This window comes from Quercus suber, unplaced genomic scaffold, assembly GCF_002906115.3.
Source record: "Quercus suber isolate HL8 unplaced genomic scaffold, Cork oak 2.0 scaffold_360, whole genome shotgun sequence".
Lineage (NCBI taxonomy): Eukaryota > Viridiplantae > Streptophyta > Magnoliopsida > Fagales > Fagaceae > Quercus > Quercus suber.
The window spans coordinates 371,231-382,938 of NW_027069812.1; the positions used below are offsets into that span (position 1 = coordinate 371,231).

The 11,708-nt window shown below is 33.2% G+C and overlaps 1 protein-coding gene across 1 annotated transcript; it reads right to left on the reverse strand.

Annotated features, from left to right (window-relative positions):
• Nucleotides 1–2,450: 2,450 nt before the first annotated feature.
• LOC111987233 (factor of DNA methylation 3-like) lies at nucleotides 2,451–7,869 on the reverse strand. Its single transcript, XM_065760259.1, has 5 exons — nucleotides 7,815–7,869; nucleotides 6,891–7,049; nucleotides 6,669–6,773; nucleotides 3,817–4,049; nucleotides 2,451–2,468 (listed from the first exon to the last, which is right to left on the reverse strand). The coding sequence occupies exons 2-4, from the start codon at nucleotides 7,041–7,043 to the stop codon at nucleotides 3,831–3,833; spliced, it is 477 nt and encodes a 158-aa protein (XP_065616331.1). The 5' UTR covers nucleotides 7,044–7,049; nucleotides 7,815–7,869; the 3' UTR covers nucleotides 2,451–2,468; nucleotides 3,817–3,830.
• Nucleotides 7,870–11,708: the final 3,839 nt, after the last annotated feature.

The following is an 11,708-nucleotide window of genomic DNA, read 5'->3' on the forward strand; positions in this document are numbered from 1 at the left end:
ATAAAAGGGAATAGGAGGAGTTTGAAGGGTTTCACTCCAAATTAGTTTGGAGAAAAACCATGTCTTATCAGATATTCGATAATTGTTTTCTCTCACTAGCCTTGCTTAACAGACTCATACCACACATAAATCCACATGATTAACACGTGACACTAATGAGACTAACTTAAGCTACAATAGGATTAATAAAGTATGAGTAGTTCTAATATCACATAAATTGCCACAACTTTTGTTATAACTATCCTATATGTTAGATTGTGATTGGCTGCTTGTCACATTCACATAGACCTCCCACTTTTTCTCCACCACTCATAGTTTGTCACGTGAACAATTGTGACACAAGTTGTACCATTTTACATGGATTTAGAATTTTTCATAAACTATGAGTTAAGGTGTTAATAAAGTGGGGAGTGGGGATAAGACTTTCTAATCTTTTACTACTATTTTTTATAGAATTAAACAGTTTGTAAGAAAAATTATTTTTTATAAGAAAAAAAAAAAGAGGGAGAGAGATTTTATAACCTAAAATTTAGGATTTTAAAACTTAATTATTTTAGTTAGATAAATAACAACTTCTTTCTGAAATTTTCAAATTTGTGAGGATAAAGATGAAGAGTAACTGCTTGTAAGTAGGGAAGTAAATTTGGGAAGATAAAGATAAAGAGTAACTGGCTGGAAAGTCGGGTACATGAGATGGGAGGTTTTTTGTTTTGGAGAAACAGATGAAAAGTTTGTATCTGTATAGGACTGAAGTGGGAAGTTATAGGGAGATTTAATTCAAATTCAAGAGGATAATGATGAAGAGTAGCTGGGTGTCAGTAGGGAACTGAGTGGTGGTTTTTTGTTTTTTTACCTATATCTAGACTCTATCGGCAAGTTGCAGGGAGATTTATAGTGCGTGTTTGCAGAGCTCTCTCTGCGTATTCATTCTCATTCTAAACGCTAAACTCTAAAGTCTTTCTATAACTCATATATTCTGAGTCTTAGCTTCTCTGTCTGTCACTCTTGAAAACGTTTGGGGAAAGATATTACGGTTTCAGCAAACTTGTTCTAAGGTAACAACGATCAACAACAATATGTTTTTTTATATGACTAAATATATATATACATTAGTGTATTCTGTATAATGTATCCTTGGTGTCTTGGAAGCCTAAGAAATAGTCCACGGTTTCAAGATCTTCAGCAGAAGCTAAGTATAGAGCCATGGCAGTTGCTACATGTGAAATTGTATGGATTTTATACTTCCTCAAAGACATTGGAGTTAAACATGATAAAGAGGCATTGCTGTTTTGTGACAGTCAAGCATCATTGCATGTTAGTTCCAATCCTGATTTCCACGAGGGAACAAAGCACATTAAGATAGATTGTCATGTAGTTAGGGACAAGGTTTTGGAGAGGGTTATCAAGCTAAATCATGTGAGGACTCACTGTCAATTAGCAAACATGCTTACCAAGGCATTGGGCTACAATCAGTTTTCTAATCTTGTTAGCAAGATGGGAATGTTAAACATACACACACCAGCTGCCCTTGGGGGGGAGTATCAGAGTGTTGAACACAAGGAAGAAGCAAGAGCATAAGGTGGAGCTGGTTCAGAATCAACAATCATTGAATAAAAGCTGCATAAACGACATTAGCTAGTGTTTGTACTGTAGATACGACCTGTAGCTTAGTGATTGTTTTATTTTGTAAGTGATTGCATGTGGGAGTGTTCAGTTATTGCTGTATACTCATGCGTGAGAGTTAGTTTTCAGTCTGATAGTAGCTTTTAGTTAGTTAGGCTTGCTCTGTGTTGTATATAAGAGATTGTAATCTTGCTTTTGCTAATTAATCATGCATACAGAATTTCTTCATTCTGTTTCTGATAGGGAGCAAGTGAGAATATGACTTCAAATATAGTAAAATTGAGAGGGAAAAACAAACTAACCCTAACTAATCGGTCTAAAATCCATAGCCAACTCCAAAATTTTGAGACTAAAGCTTTGTTTGGTATTGATGTATTCTCGAGATATCTAATTCTTTGACAACTATTTTTCCCCAATTTTTTAAATATGAGACCATCACATTTAACAAAGAACAGAGACCGCTATTTAATAAACCCAACAAACAGTTGATTTACAAAATACAGAGAATAAGCCTAGCTTGATACATCTGCAGACAAGTTATACATTTCTGCAGTACCCTAAAATCCTGCAGATGAAAAGTTGAACCTTTCAATTAATACATATATTTTCTGAAAACAAAGGATATGTATTAGCTTGCTAGATAAAGTTTTCTATAAATCAAGCAACAAGTTTCATTATACACACAAAATACGGATTCCAGTACTGTCCCAGTATAACAGTTAAGCCAAAATCTGGGACAAATATCATAAACTGATAAAAGTATTAGCCCCTCTCCTGTTCTTGATTTCCCTAGCTAGACAAAATATCAGCACACCTATTAGTTCCCTACAGATGTGCTTAGGTTCCTGCAATAAGAGATATAAGTGTTAAGGTCATTTGTGAGGGGGAGGGGAGGGTGTGTGTAATAGACATCCATTTAGTAATAAGAAGAGAATAAATTTTAACTAATAATCTCTTGATTCTTATAAAATAATAAATAAATAAAAATACTCTCTTAAATCCCCTATTTCAGGCTAATAGTAAGCCAAACCTGAGAACCCAGAACTCTGGAAAAGCACTATTAGTTCATCCAATAATGAGATAAAGGCCTAGGACGCAGCAAGCATTTTCATCCCTAATGAGACCACCCACTCCAGCTGGACCTGGATTCCCCTTCGAACGTCTGGTCATATTTAATTTAGCAACGTTGGACGGAGTGGGATGCCAGGCTACAAGGAATGTACGACTAATCTATGTCGAATTGTCTTGGCACTAACAATCTAAGATTAGAAAATTCAATAGAGTGGGAGAGTGTATGAAGTGTGACGCAATGATAAATTTGTTACAGAAAATAATGTCATTGCTAGTTAACTAGATAGTCCAAGGAGTGAAAAGGAAAACAATGTTCCAAGAAATACCCCGAGCAACGTAGTTAAAACTACTCATTTTGTTTTCCCCAATGATACAATGGGGTTTCAAAAAACACAAAAGCTAGTGCATGAACATTCATTTTCAACCAAATAAGTTTGGCCCAGTAAGAATCCCTTCAAACATGAAAAAGGTGTTTCTGGGTTAATACAACAAGGGCAAATTTGATGTGAGGTGTCCGTGTAGTAAAAGATGGTAGTACGAGAAGCTAACCCGTTGGCTATTGTGCATTCATTTCCACAGAAGATAATAATAGCTTGGGTGGCCTGGGTTCAAGGGTAAACAAAATTTTCCAAGGAATCTGAACTATCTATTTCATATGTGCTTCACAGTTGCTCATTTTACAATAGATAAAGGTAGCACTACAACAGTCTCATATCATTTAAAGGTCTTATGTTTAATCAGTACATAAAGACTATCAATATAACAAAAATGTAAGTCAATGTATGAACCATAAGTGACGTATACATGCAAATTACACCTTCAAATACCATAAAAGTGAAATGTTTGCTGAGTGGTGTAACGGATACCGAAAATGTCAGATCTTTTCTTTTGTTTTTTTTCCCCCTCCTTTGGCAGCAGGGTCATGGGGTTACACAATGCCTAGTAAAGTTCACTCATCATCGTCATCATCATTATTATTAAGATTTACAAATGAAATTCACACTCTATTCATGTCTAATATTGTAAATTTCATTCATTTATTATAATTATAATTATTATTATTAAGACACAAATGAAATCAACACTATTCATGTCCATAGATTCCACTATAAAACTACTTACCTTCAGTTCCTCGTTCATTTGGGGGTTTCCCATTGCTTCAAAATGTAGGATACTACCTCTCTCAGCGATGCCTTCCTCCCTTCTTTGTAATTCCATAGCTCTGATATTACATATCGACCACTTGGGTTGTACTCATGCATATCTACCAAGGCTGTGGTCACAGCCTTATAAAGTTCTTCACCATACTCATCTTTTAGACCTTTCAATCTCTCATCCTCTTCATCAATTATTTCCTGCACAACCAAATCCAGTATGAACCGGTTAATAACAATTTGAAAAAAGGAAAGGCAGTAAAAAGAGAACATGGTGCAAATTCATTTAGAAAAAAATTGAAGCAAGAAGTCTGAGCAAGAAAAAAATTCCTACATGTGTGGGGATAATGACTAATGAAGCAGTCTACCATTAAAATCAAAATAATGATTACTGAGTTTAGTAACCAATCAATCAAGGAGACTAGAAGAGCAAGGTGGTGGCATTGTTGTTGGATATAGAACTACAAATGCTAGAAGACCAAGTTGCAGAGTTGATAAAGTACTATTTACAATAAGCCTCATAAACCTTTCCAAAGAACACTAACGAATTATTTAAAATATAAACTAACCTGTAGAAAGCAATGTTGAGTCTAGCATAATTAAGGAAAAAGTTTGGTTTAAAACTAATTTGGAGCTATCTTCCTCTAACCCATGATGTGGCGATTGAAGTGACCATCTATGTATAGTTATATTTACATGATTTTTTTTATGAGTCATGTGATTTGTCTATATATATCTAAAAGCTGACTTGTCATCCAGTTAAGCTACATCAGCAACATATCATCATTTATTTTCTTTTTTTATTTTTTATTTTTAAATTTACCGATTGACATTTATTAGAGAAATGATATGTCTACAACATTTTTACAACAAATCCTAAGTGGCAAGTTATTATTGGTTGTTATTGTTGGGGCAAAATAATAATCTTAGTGTTAGTTTCAAATTTGAAATAATAACAACTAGTCACCTGTGATTTGTTGTAAAAATGTTGTAGACGTAGCATTTCTCCATTTATTAAGCATCTCCTTAAATTTAGGTGTAATTTTATCTCCAATTCTATCATGTGTCTCTCCGTTAACTCAAACTCTTTAAATGCTGCTATTATATGGAATTCTAACAGCCACCAATACATTACAACCTCCTCACCTCCTCTATATGTTGTAACTTCTTCCATTTATTAGGTATGATATGACGAATAACGCCATTAGGCAAACAATTATGGATACATGTCAATCTTTTAAGCTGCCAATATTTTTCTTTGTTGTTTTCATTCAGCATTTATTCATACTTTCTATTGTGTTGCCATAATAGACTCCATTTATATTATGGTCTAATGTTATGCAACCTTTCATATGTTGATATATGATTGTTACCAAAAAAATTAGTAAATCTTCTACATCCTTTCCTCTTCTTTTGATAAAAGAGACAAAAGCTTCAACTCTATATATTTCTTATATTTGGATTGTCTCTTTCAATCTCTCTAACACATTTTTCTCCCCCACCCCCCCCAAAAAAAAAAAAAAAAATCTCTCTAACACATGAAGTTTAGGAGTTGCAGCAGGGAAATCAACTTCACCACAACAACAGTACCTCTCTCTCTCTCTCTCTCTCTCTCTCTCTCTCTCTCTCACCCACCTTATTCTTCATGTATTTGCATGTTCTCAATTCACATATTCTCTGTTAGGTTCTAAAGGTTTAGGAATTTATGTATTTAGAACTCTAATTTGTAATATTGGCAAACCATGATCAAAACGATATGTTTAGTCTTATTATAGTGTGCTCAAAGTTGTTTAATTATTGTAAAGTTGGGAAAGTTGGAATCGAGAGACTGTAAGATGGCAACTAGTGACTAGTTTAAATAATACAAATGGATAGTCTTATAAATCACTATGTAATGGGTTGGAAAAGATAGTTTCAAACCAGGTTGGAACCAAACTTTGTCCAATAACAAATATTTGAAAAATGATAAAGTTTAGCTTTAAACTGGTCTGAAGTTTTCTTCCTCCAATTCACTATGTGACGATTGAAGAGACAATCCACATTTAGTTTTAATCACATGGCTTTTTTAATGAGTCATGTGACGTTTTTAAATAACACATTTGAATTGTCTTATAAATCACCAAGTAGTGAATTGGAAGAGATAGTTTCAAACTAGTTTAAGGCTAAACTTGTTTCTTTGAAAAATATGGTGAACTAAAAAGATAAAAAGAAAAGAAACTTTATGCTGGTATTAGAGTATTGAATGCATACTACAGTTTTTCCATCTTCACCCATGACAGTCTTATAAGGATGCCAGCTGGGATCCCTAAGGTAATCTACCCACATTGAGCAAAGCTCTGCAGCTTTATCACTAGCTTCTTTTTCAGAATATTTTCTATTAACTGCGTTATAGAATGGTCGAGAGTCAAGCTCTCCCATTCTCTTGATTCCAATATAAGAAGCACTTCCACAATTTCCTAAACTCTGCAATTAAAGGTAAATTTAACTTTATAGAGGTCCCATAATCAAATGACATTACCTCATTGGTAACAAAGTATAAACAACATTTAAACATCTCAATGTACACCTGTCTGTGTCAGCATCAAGAGAATACAAATTTTAACAGAAATAAGATACCAAAATTACAGCAGTTCAGCAAGTAAGATCAAAAGCTATTAAACTAGAAGTTTACATTGCATATGGACTCCCAGTTTAAAAAGTTGTCTTCATCAATGAGCAGGTTCTATTAAACGTTGTCTTCAGAATTTTGAAAGTTATCCCCCAGAAAGATAACTGTCAAAATTCTGAAGATTGTTTGTCCTTGAAGAAAGATATACTTACATTTATTATCTCCTTTCGAATATCACTTAGTTCACCACTCATATTGATGTGCTGAACAGTCAGAGTTTGATTAGTTGCTTTCATGTCCTGCAAATCTTCTTCATTCTGTTTTAAAGATGTCATTAAATGTTCTCGGATTATTCAGCCTCTAAAATGAGATTTTCAGTTTGAAGATTACAAGTACTCGCAGACAAAATCGGACAACATTTTAGAAATACTTACTTTAAACAATTTCTTGTGAACTGCCTGCAATTTATCACTACTCTTTTTCGCTCTGGAGATAAGATCCTGATTAAGCGCTACCATGTCAGCCGAAGCTTTTTCCATCAGTTTCAAATCTAGTTCAATTGCTTTAATCTTTCTCTTGGCCCCCATATCCCTCTGCAATGCATAGCCGGTCAAATCTTAAAAGATAGAAGTAAGAAACATTTGGAATGGATAAAATGTATATATGAAATAATAACACTTAAAAAATTCAGTTATCTAAGGTTACTAAATAAAGGGCACCTTCTGGTTGCTCAACTTAAGTCAAGGGGAGATGCTTCATAAACATAAAAGTTAAAACAAATCTCAATGCAACCATAGAGCTTAGTTTAGTTTCTAATTATATATATACCCAAAAAGAAGAGAAAATATGAGACTCCAAATTTACATGATGAAACTTCTCTGTGCTAGGGTTTTCTTTTTTTTTTTCCTTTTTTTTTTAATCAAACAAACACACACAAACACGAGGGAATAGGTACACTCACCTGTACATGATGAAACTTCTCTGAACTAGTTATAATTTTTAGTAATTGGATAAACCAAGTACAACCATGTCAATTTTTGCTACACTCATAAAATGATTTGATCATTACAATTATGAACCATATAAAAACCATTTGTGCATCTAAAAATATGGAATGATTATATAGTTATTTCCAAATTTTATAACTTACTCATTCTTATGAAAATAATTAAATCTTAACCCTTTGGAAAGGTAGAGTTTTTTCTGGGGTCTCATCGATAAAAATCAAAGAATTTATATCTATTTTTTCAATGAATTTTAAGATATCAAGAAGATATATCAACAACAAAAATTGTAGGAAAAAAAGAGAGAGTACAAATTAAAGCATAACTACACTACAAATGGTAGTAGACTCCTACCTCAAAGCTTCTACAAGAATAAGCAGAAGAGAACTTCTAAACAAAAGACGAACTTAGTTATTGTCTTTAAAGGCTCTTCTGTTTTATAGAGTGCTTTGGAACTTGGAAGTAGAGGTGAATGAGGAAGATAATAAAGGTGATAAGAATCTCTTGAGTTGGACTGTCAAATTGTCATGAAAGATTTGCATTACGTAATGACTCGCTGTTCTATGACGACTGAACCAAGTGCAAAACATTTCGTACAGTCCAAGGCTTCAATTACAACTGGGCCTACAAAATCTTAAAAAGGGGCGCCGGGGGAATTATGACATCATCACTTGAAATTAAATTATTTAAAACAATTTATTGAACGTTAAATTATTATAAATAAAAATTTTAGCCTTTTGATTGAATATTGTAAAAAATTGAATTTATTTGTAAAATATGTATTGTTGGAAGTTATATGAGAAAAAGGAGGAAAGAAAAAAATTCCGAAACACTATTGTTGAAATTCTAACAAAAAATACGAGAGAAAAGTGACAAATGATATGATGGTTGGAGTGAGAAAAAAATTGCTGCCCAGAAGTGCCCAAAGGAGAAGTGCCCAAAAAGGAAAAAACTAATTGTGGCAACTAAGTTGCCCAAATTGTAGGAGAGTGAGGAGAGAGAAAAAAAGAATTGTGGCAACTAAGTTGCCAAAAATGGGAGGAAAAAAAAATTGTGGCAACCAAGTTGCCGAAATTGGAGAAAAGAAGATTTGGGTCGAAAATTGGAGGGGAAAAAAAAAAAGAATTGTGGCAACCCATAAAAAGGAGAACAATTTATTTGTGGCAATGGAATAGGAGGGAACAAAAAAAAGAATTGTGGCAATAAAGTTGCCAAAAATTGGAGGAGAGAGAAAGAGAGAATTGTCTATATAAAAAAATTATTTTGGATTCTTATTCTTTCCGTATGTCAATAGTTTTTTTGACCAAAGCAGTTTGGTTTGTGTGTATATCATGTTCTTTCATTTCATCTTGTAAAAGTATTTTTTGCATAATTTTCCCTATGAAACAAATAATTATAGATTCAAGTACATTGATTCTTATTCTCTAAAAAAAAAAAAAAAGGTAAATAGATTTTTGTTCTGTGCTAGATTCATGTACATGCATGCCCCAAAGAGAGAAAATTATGGAAGAAAAAGATGATTGATGTGCACACTGTAAAAAAAAAAAAAAAAGATTTTTTGCATTGAATATATGTTTATAGTTAAGTAATTTGTTTGTATCAAAGTGTCCCATCTTGGTCTGTGTTGTGTTATATTTGGTAAATTGGCGTATCTAGTTTATACAGTTTAAAATTTAAGAATTTAACTTATATGAAACTTGCATCCTATTTAAACAGCACTAATGTTCACAAGTTTCCACGATTCTTATTTTCTACTTTTTTCCCCTAAAAATTCTATCAACCTTCTTCTCTACTCTTATTCACCTCATAATTCTATCAACCATTTTCAATTCATGCATGCCATACATTCTACAAACAACTATAAGGAACAACACTTGCAAATTTTTATCCATTCTTTATCTCTTACAAGGTGAGTTACATCTCTTAAGTAGTTATTTTTCTTTTTATAATATTCATGTTATTATGTTTTAGGGGCATGACTAAGCATGGAAATCTTGGTTTTGTTAAATTACTTGTTCATGAAAATCTTGTTTTTGTATTATGTGTTTTGCAACATGAACTGATTTGTATGATATGTTTTAAATTATTTGTCCATTAATTCTTGCTTAAAATTTCATATAGCAAAAATATATTTCAAAATTGACATAAATTATCCTTAAAGAAATACTTACTTTGTTAGTCTATAATAAACATGTATGCTATAAGAAAACCCAACAAAAAAAAGGGTTAATATATGCTCATAAATAAAAAAATCTAAGTTTTAGGTATAATAATAATAATAACAACGAAAAATGTACGATATTAGAAATATTTATCTATTATCGTATGGATGCATGAGAACATTTTATAATTTGTCTTGTTTTAGAAGAAGCAAAATGAAGAGCTACATAAAATAATTAATTTTACCATAACAAATCCTTCTACTTGTTAATTTTATGCTAAGTTACTTAAGAAAAGAGACACAAAAAATAATTTTAACTACCATGATGGACAATAATAAATGATCAAAGAACCAATCTTCTTTAATAGAATTCTCTCAGCTCTAGCTATTTAAACATTGAATATTTTTAATGGATTACCTTTTTGTATTGCATTTTAATGGTTGTGTAGTGTTAATATATTAATACTATTATTATGTTTTAGTGTGAATGGCAGAAAATTGTTCATTTTTCTCATCCATTCCGGTGGAATAATTAAACATGGAGAAAATGAGGTTTATTACGAAGGGCCACCTCCTTCTATGCTTCCATTAAGCCGAAGTATTACATTTGAAGATCTATGTGATGGAGTAGCTTCCATGCTTCATATAAACAGAGAAGATTCAAAACTTACTATTTGGTATAGATTTCCTTTTCAATGTCATCCACATCCTATGGCTTACTAGCAAGTTTTGGTAGAAGATGATAATAGTGTCAATGCGATATTCGATATGTTAGGATACCAATATGGATTTGTAGGTGCAGAGTTGTATGTGGGTATAGAGCCCATAAGAAGCCACCGAGATGTTTTTCCCATTCGATATACCAACGAATGACCGATTGCGTCGTTTAGTTATTCACATGGCAGGCATTTTCATGATCCATATGCCACTTATACTTGTTTCCCAATCAACATTGGTGGTGCTAACTCTCATGCTTCATATACCCATGTTGCAACTAAGGACCAACGTGTTCCTTATCGACCAATGAACACCAGTGATTCTAACTATGATAACCCAACTAAGCACACCGCACCAAAGGCTACTTGTTTTGAGTTTAAAGCTCAATATGACCAAACCACCACTCAGAAAGCTGCTAATGATCCCAATGATAAACACCGCATAGCTGCTACTACTCAAAATGTGGTCCATACATTATCAAAAAGGATGTGGGTCATGGATATGATGACCAACTTGATAACGGCAAGATCCTTGATGATGTTGGAGATGAACATGAGCTTCCCAATGAACCTAATCATGAAAGCAGTCCAACAATGGTATTCCATCAACCTTCATCACTAAGCTTTTTCACAGAACACATAGGATAATATGATTAATCCAACCTCACCATTTGAAAAGCCCATTCAGAGTACTTGGGACCCTACCCAAGAGTTTTATGTAGACTTGCTTTTTGCTGATAACGATGAACTACAAGCTGCTGTTAAACAATATCACATTAAGAGGAACCAAACATTTAGTATAAAAGAGTCAGATTCAGCATGTTGGTCTGTTTGTTGCAAACACTATTCTTGGCGTCCTTGAGCATGCTTTCGGGCTACACATGGGTTTTTTGAGGTTAGGAAATACAATGGTCCACACACATGTACAGAGTCCACACTCACACAAGATCATTAGCAATTAGACATCCATATTATTGAGAAAGAGTTGAGGGATATTGTAAAAAAATGATCCAATCATAAAGATTTCTTCGCTTCAACAGACTCTTTACAATAAGTACCAATACCGGCCTTCTTATTTTAAGTTATGGGAGGTGAACCAAAAGGCAACTGGTAAAGCGTTTGGTGATTGGAACAAATCTTTCCAATTGTTGCCAAAATGATTGAAAACTTTAACTAATTCAAACCCGGGCAACAAGGTTAATTGGAGAACATTACCTGCTACTGTGCCAGGCTATGCGATATTCGACAGAGCGTTCTAGGCTTTTGGTCCATCAATTGAAGGTTTTCAACATTGTAGGCTAGTAATTAGTATAAATGGAACTTTCCTATATGGTAAGTACAAAGGTAAGTTACTAATTGCATCAACGTGGG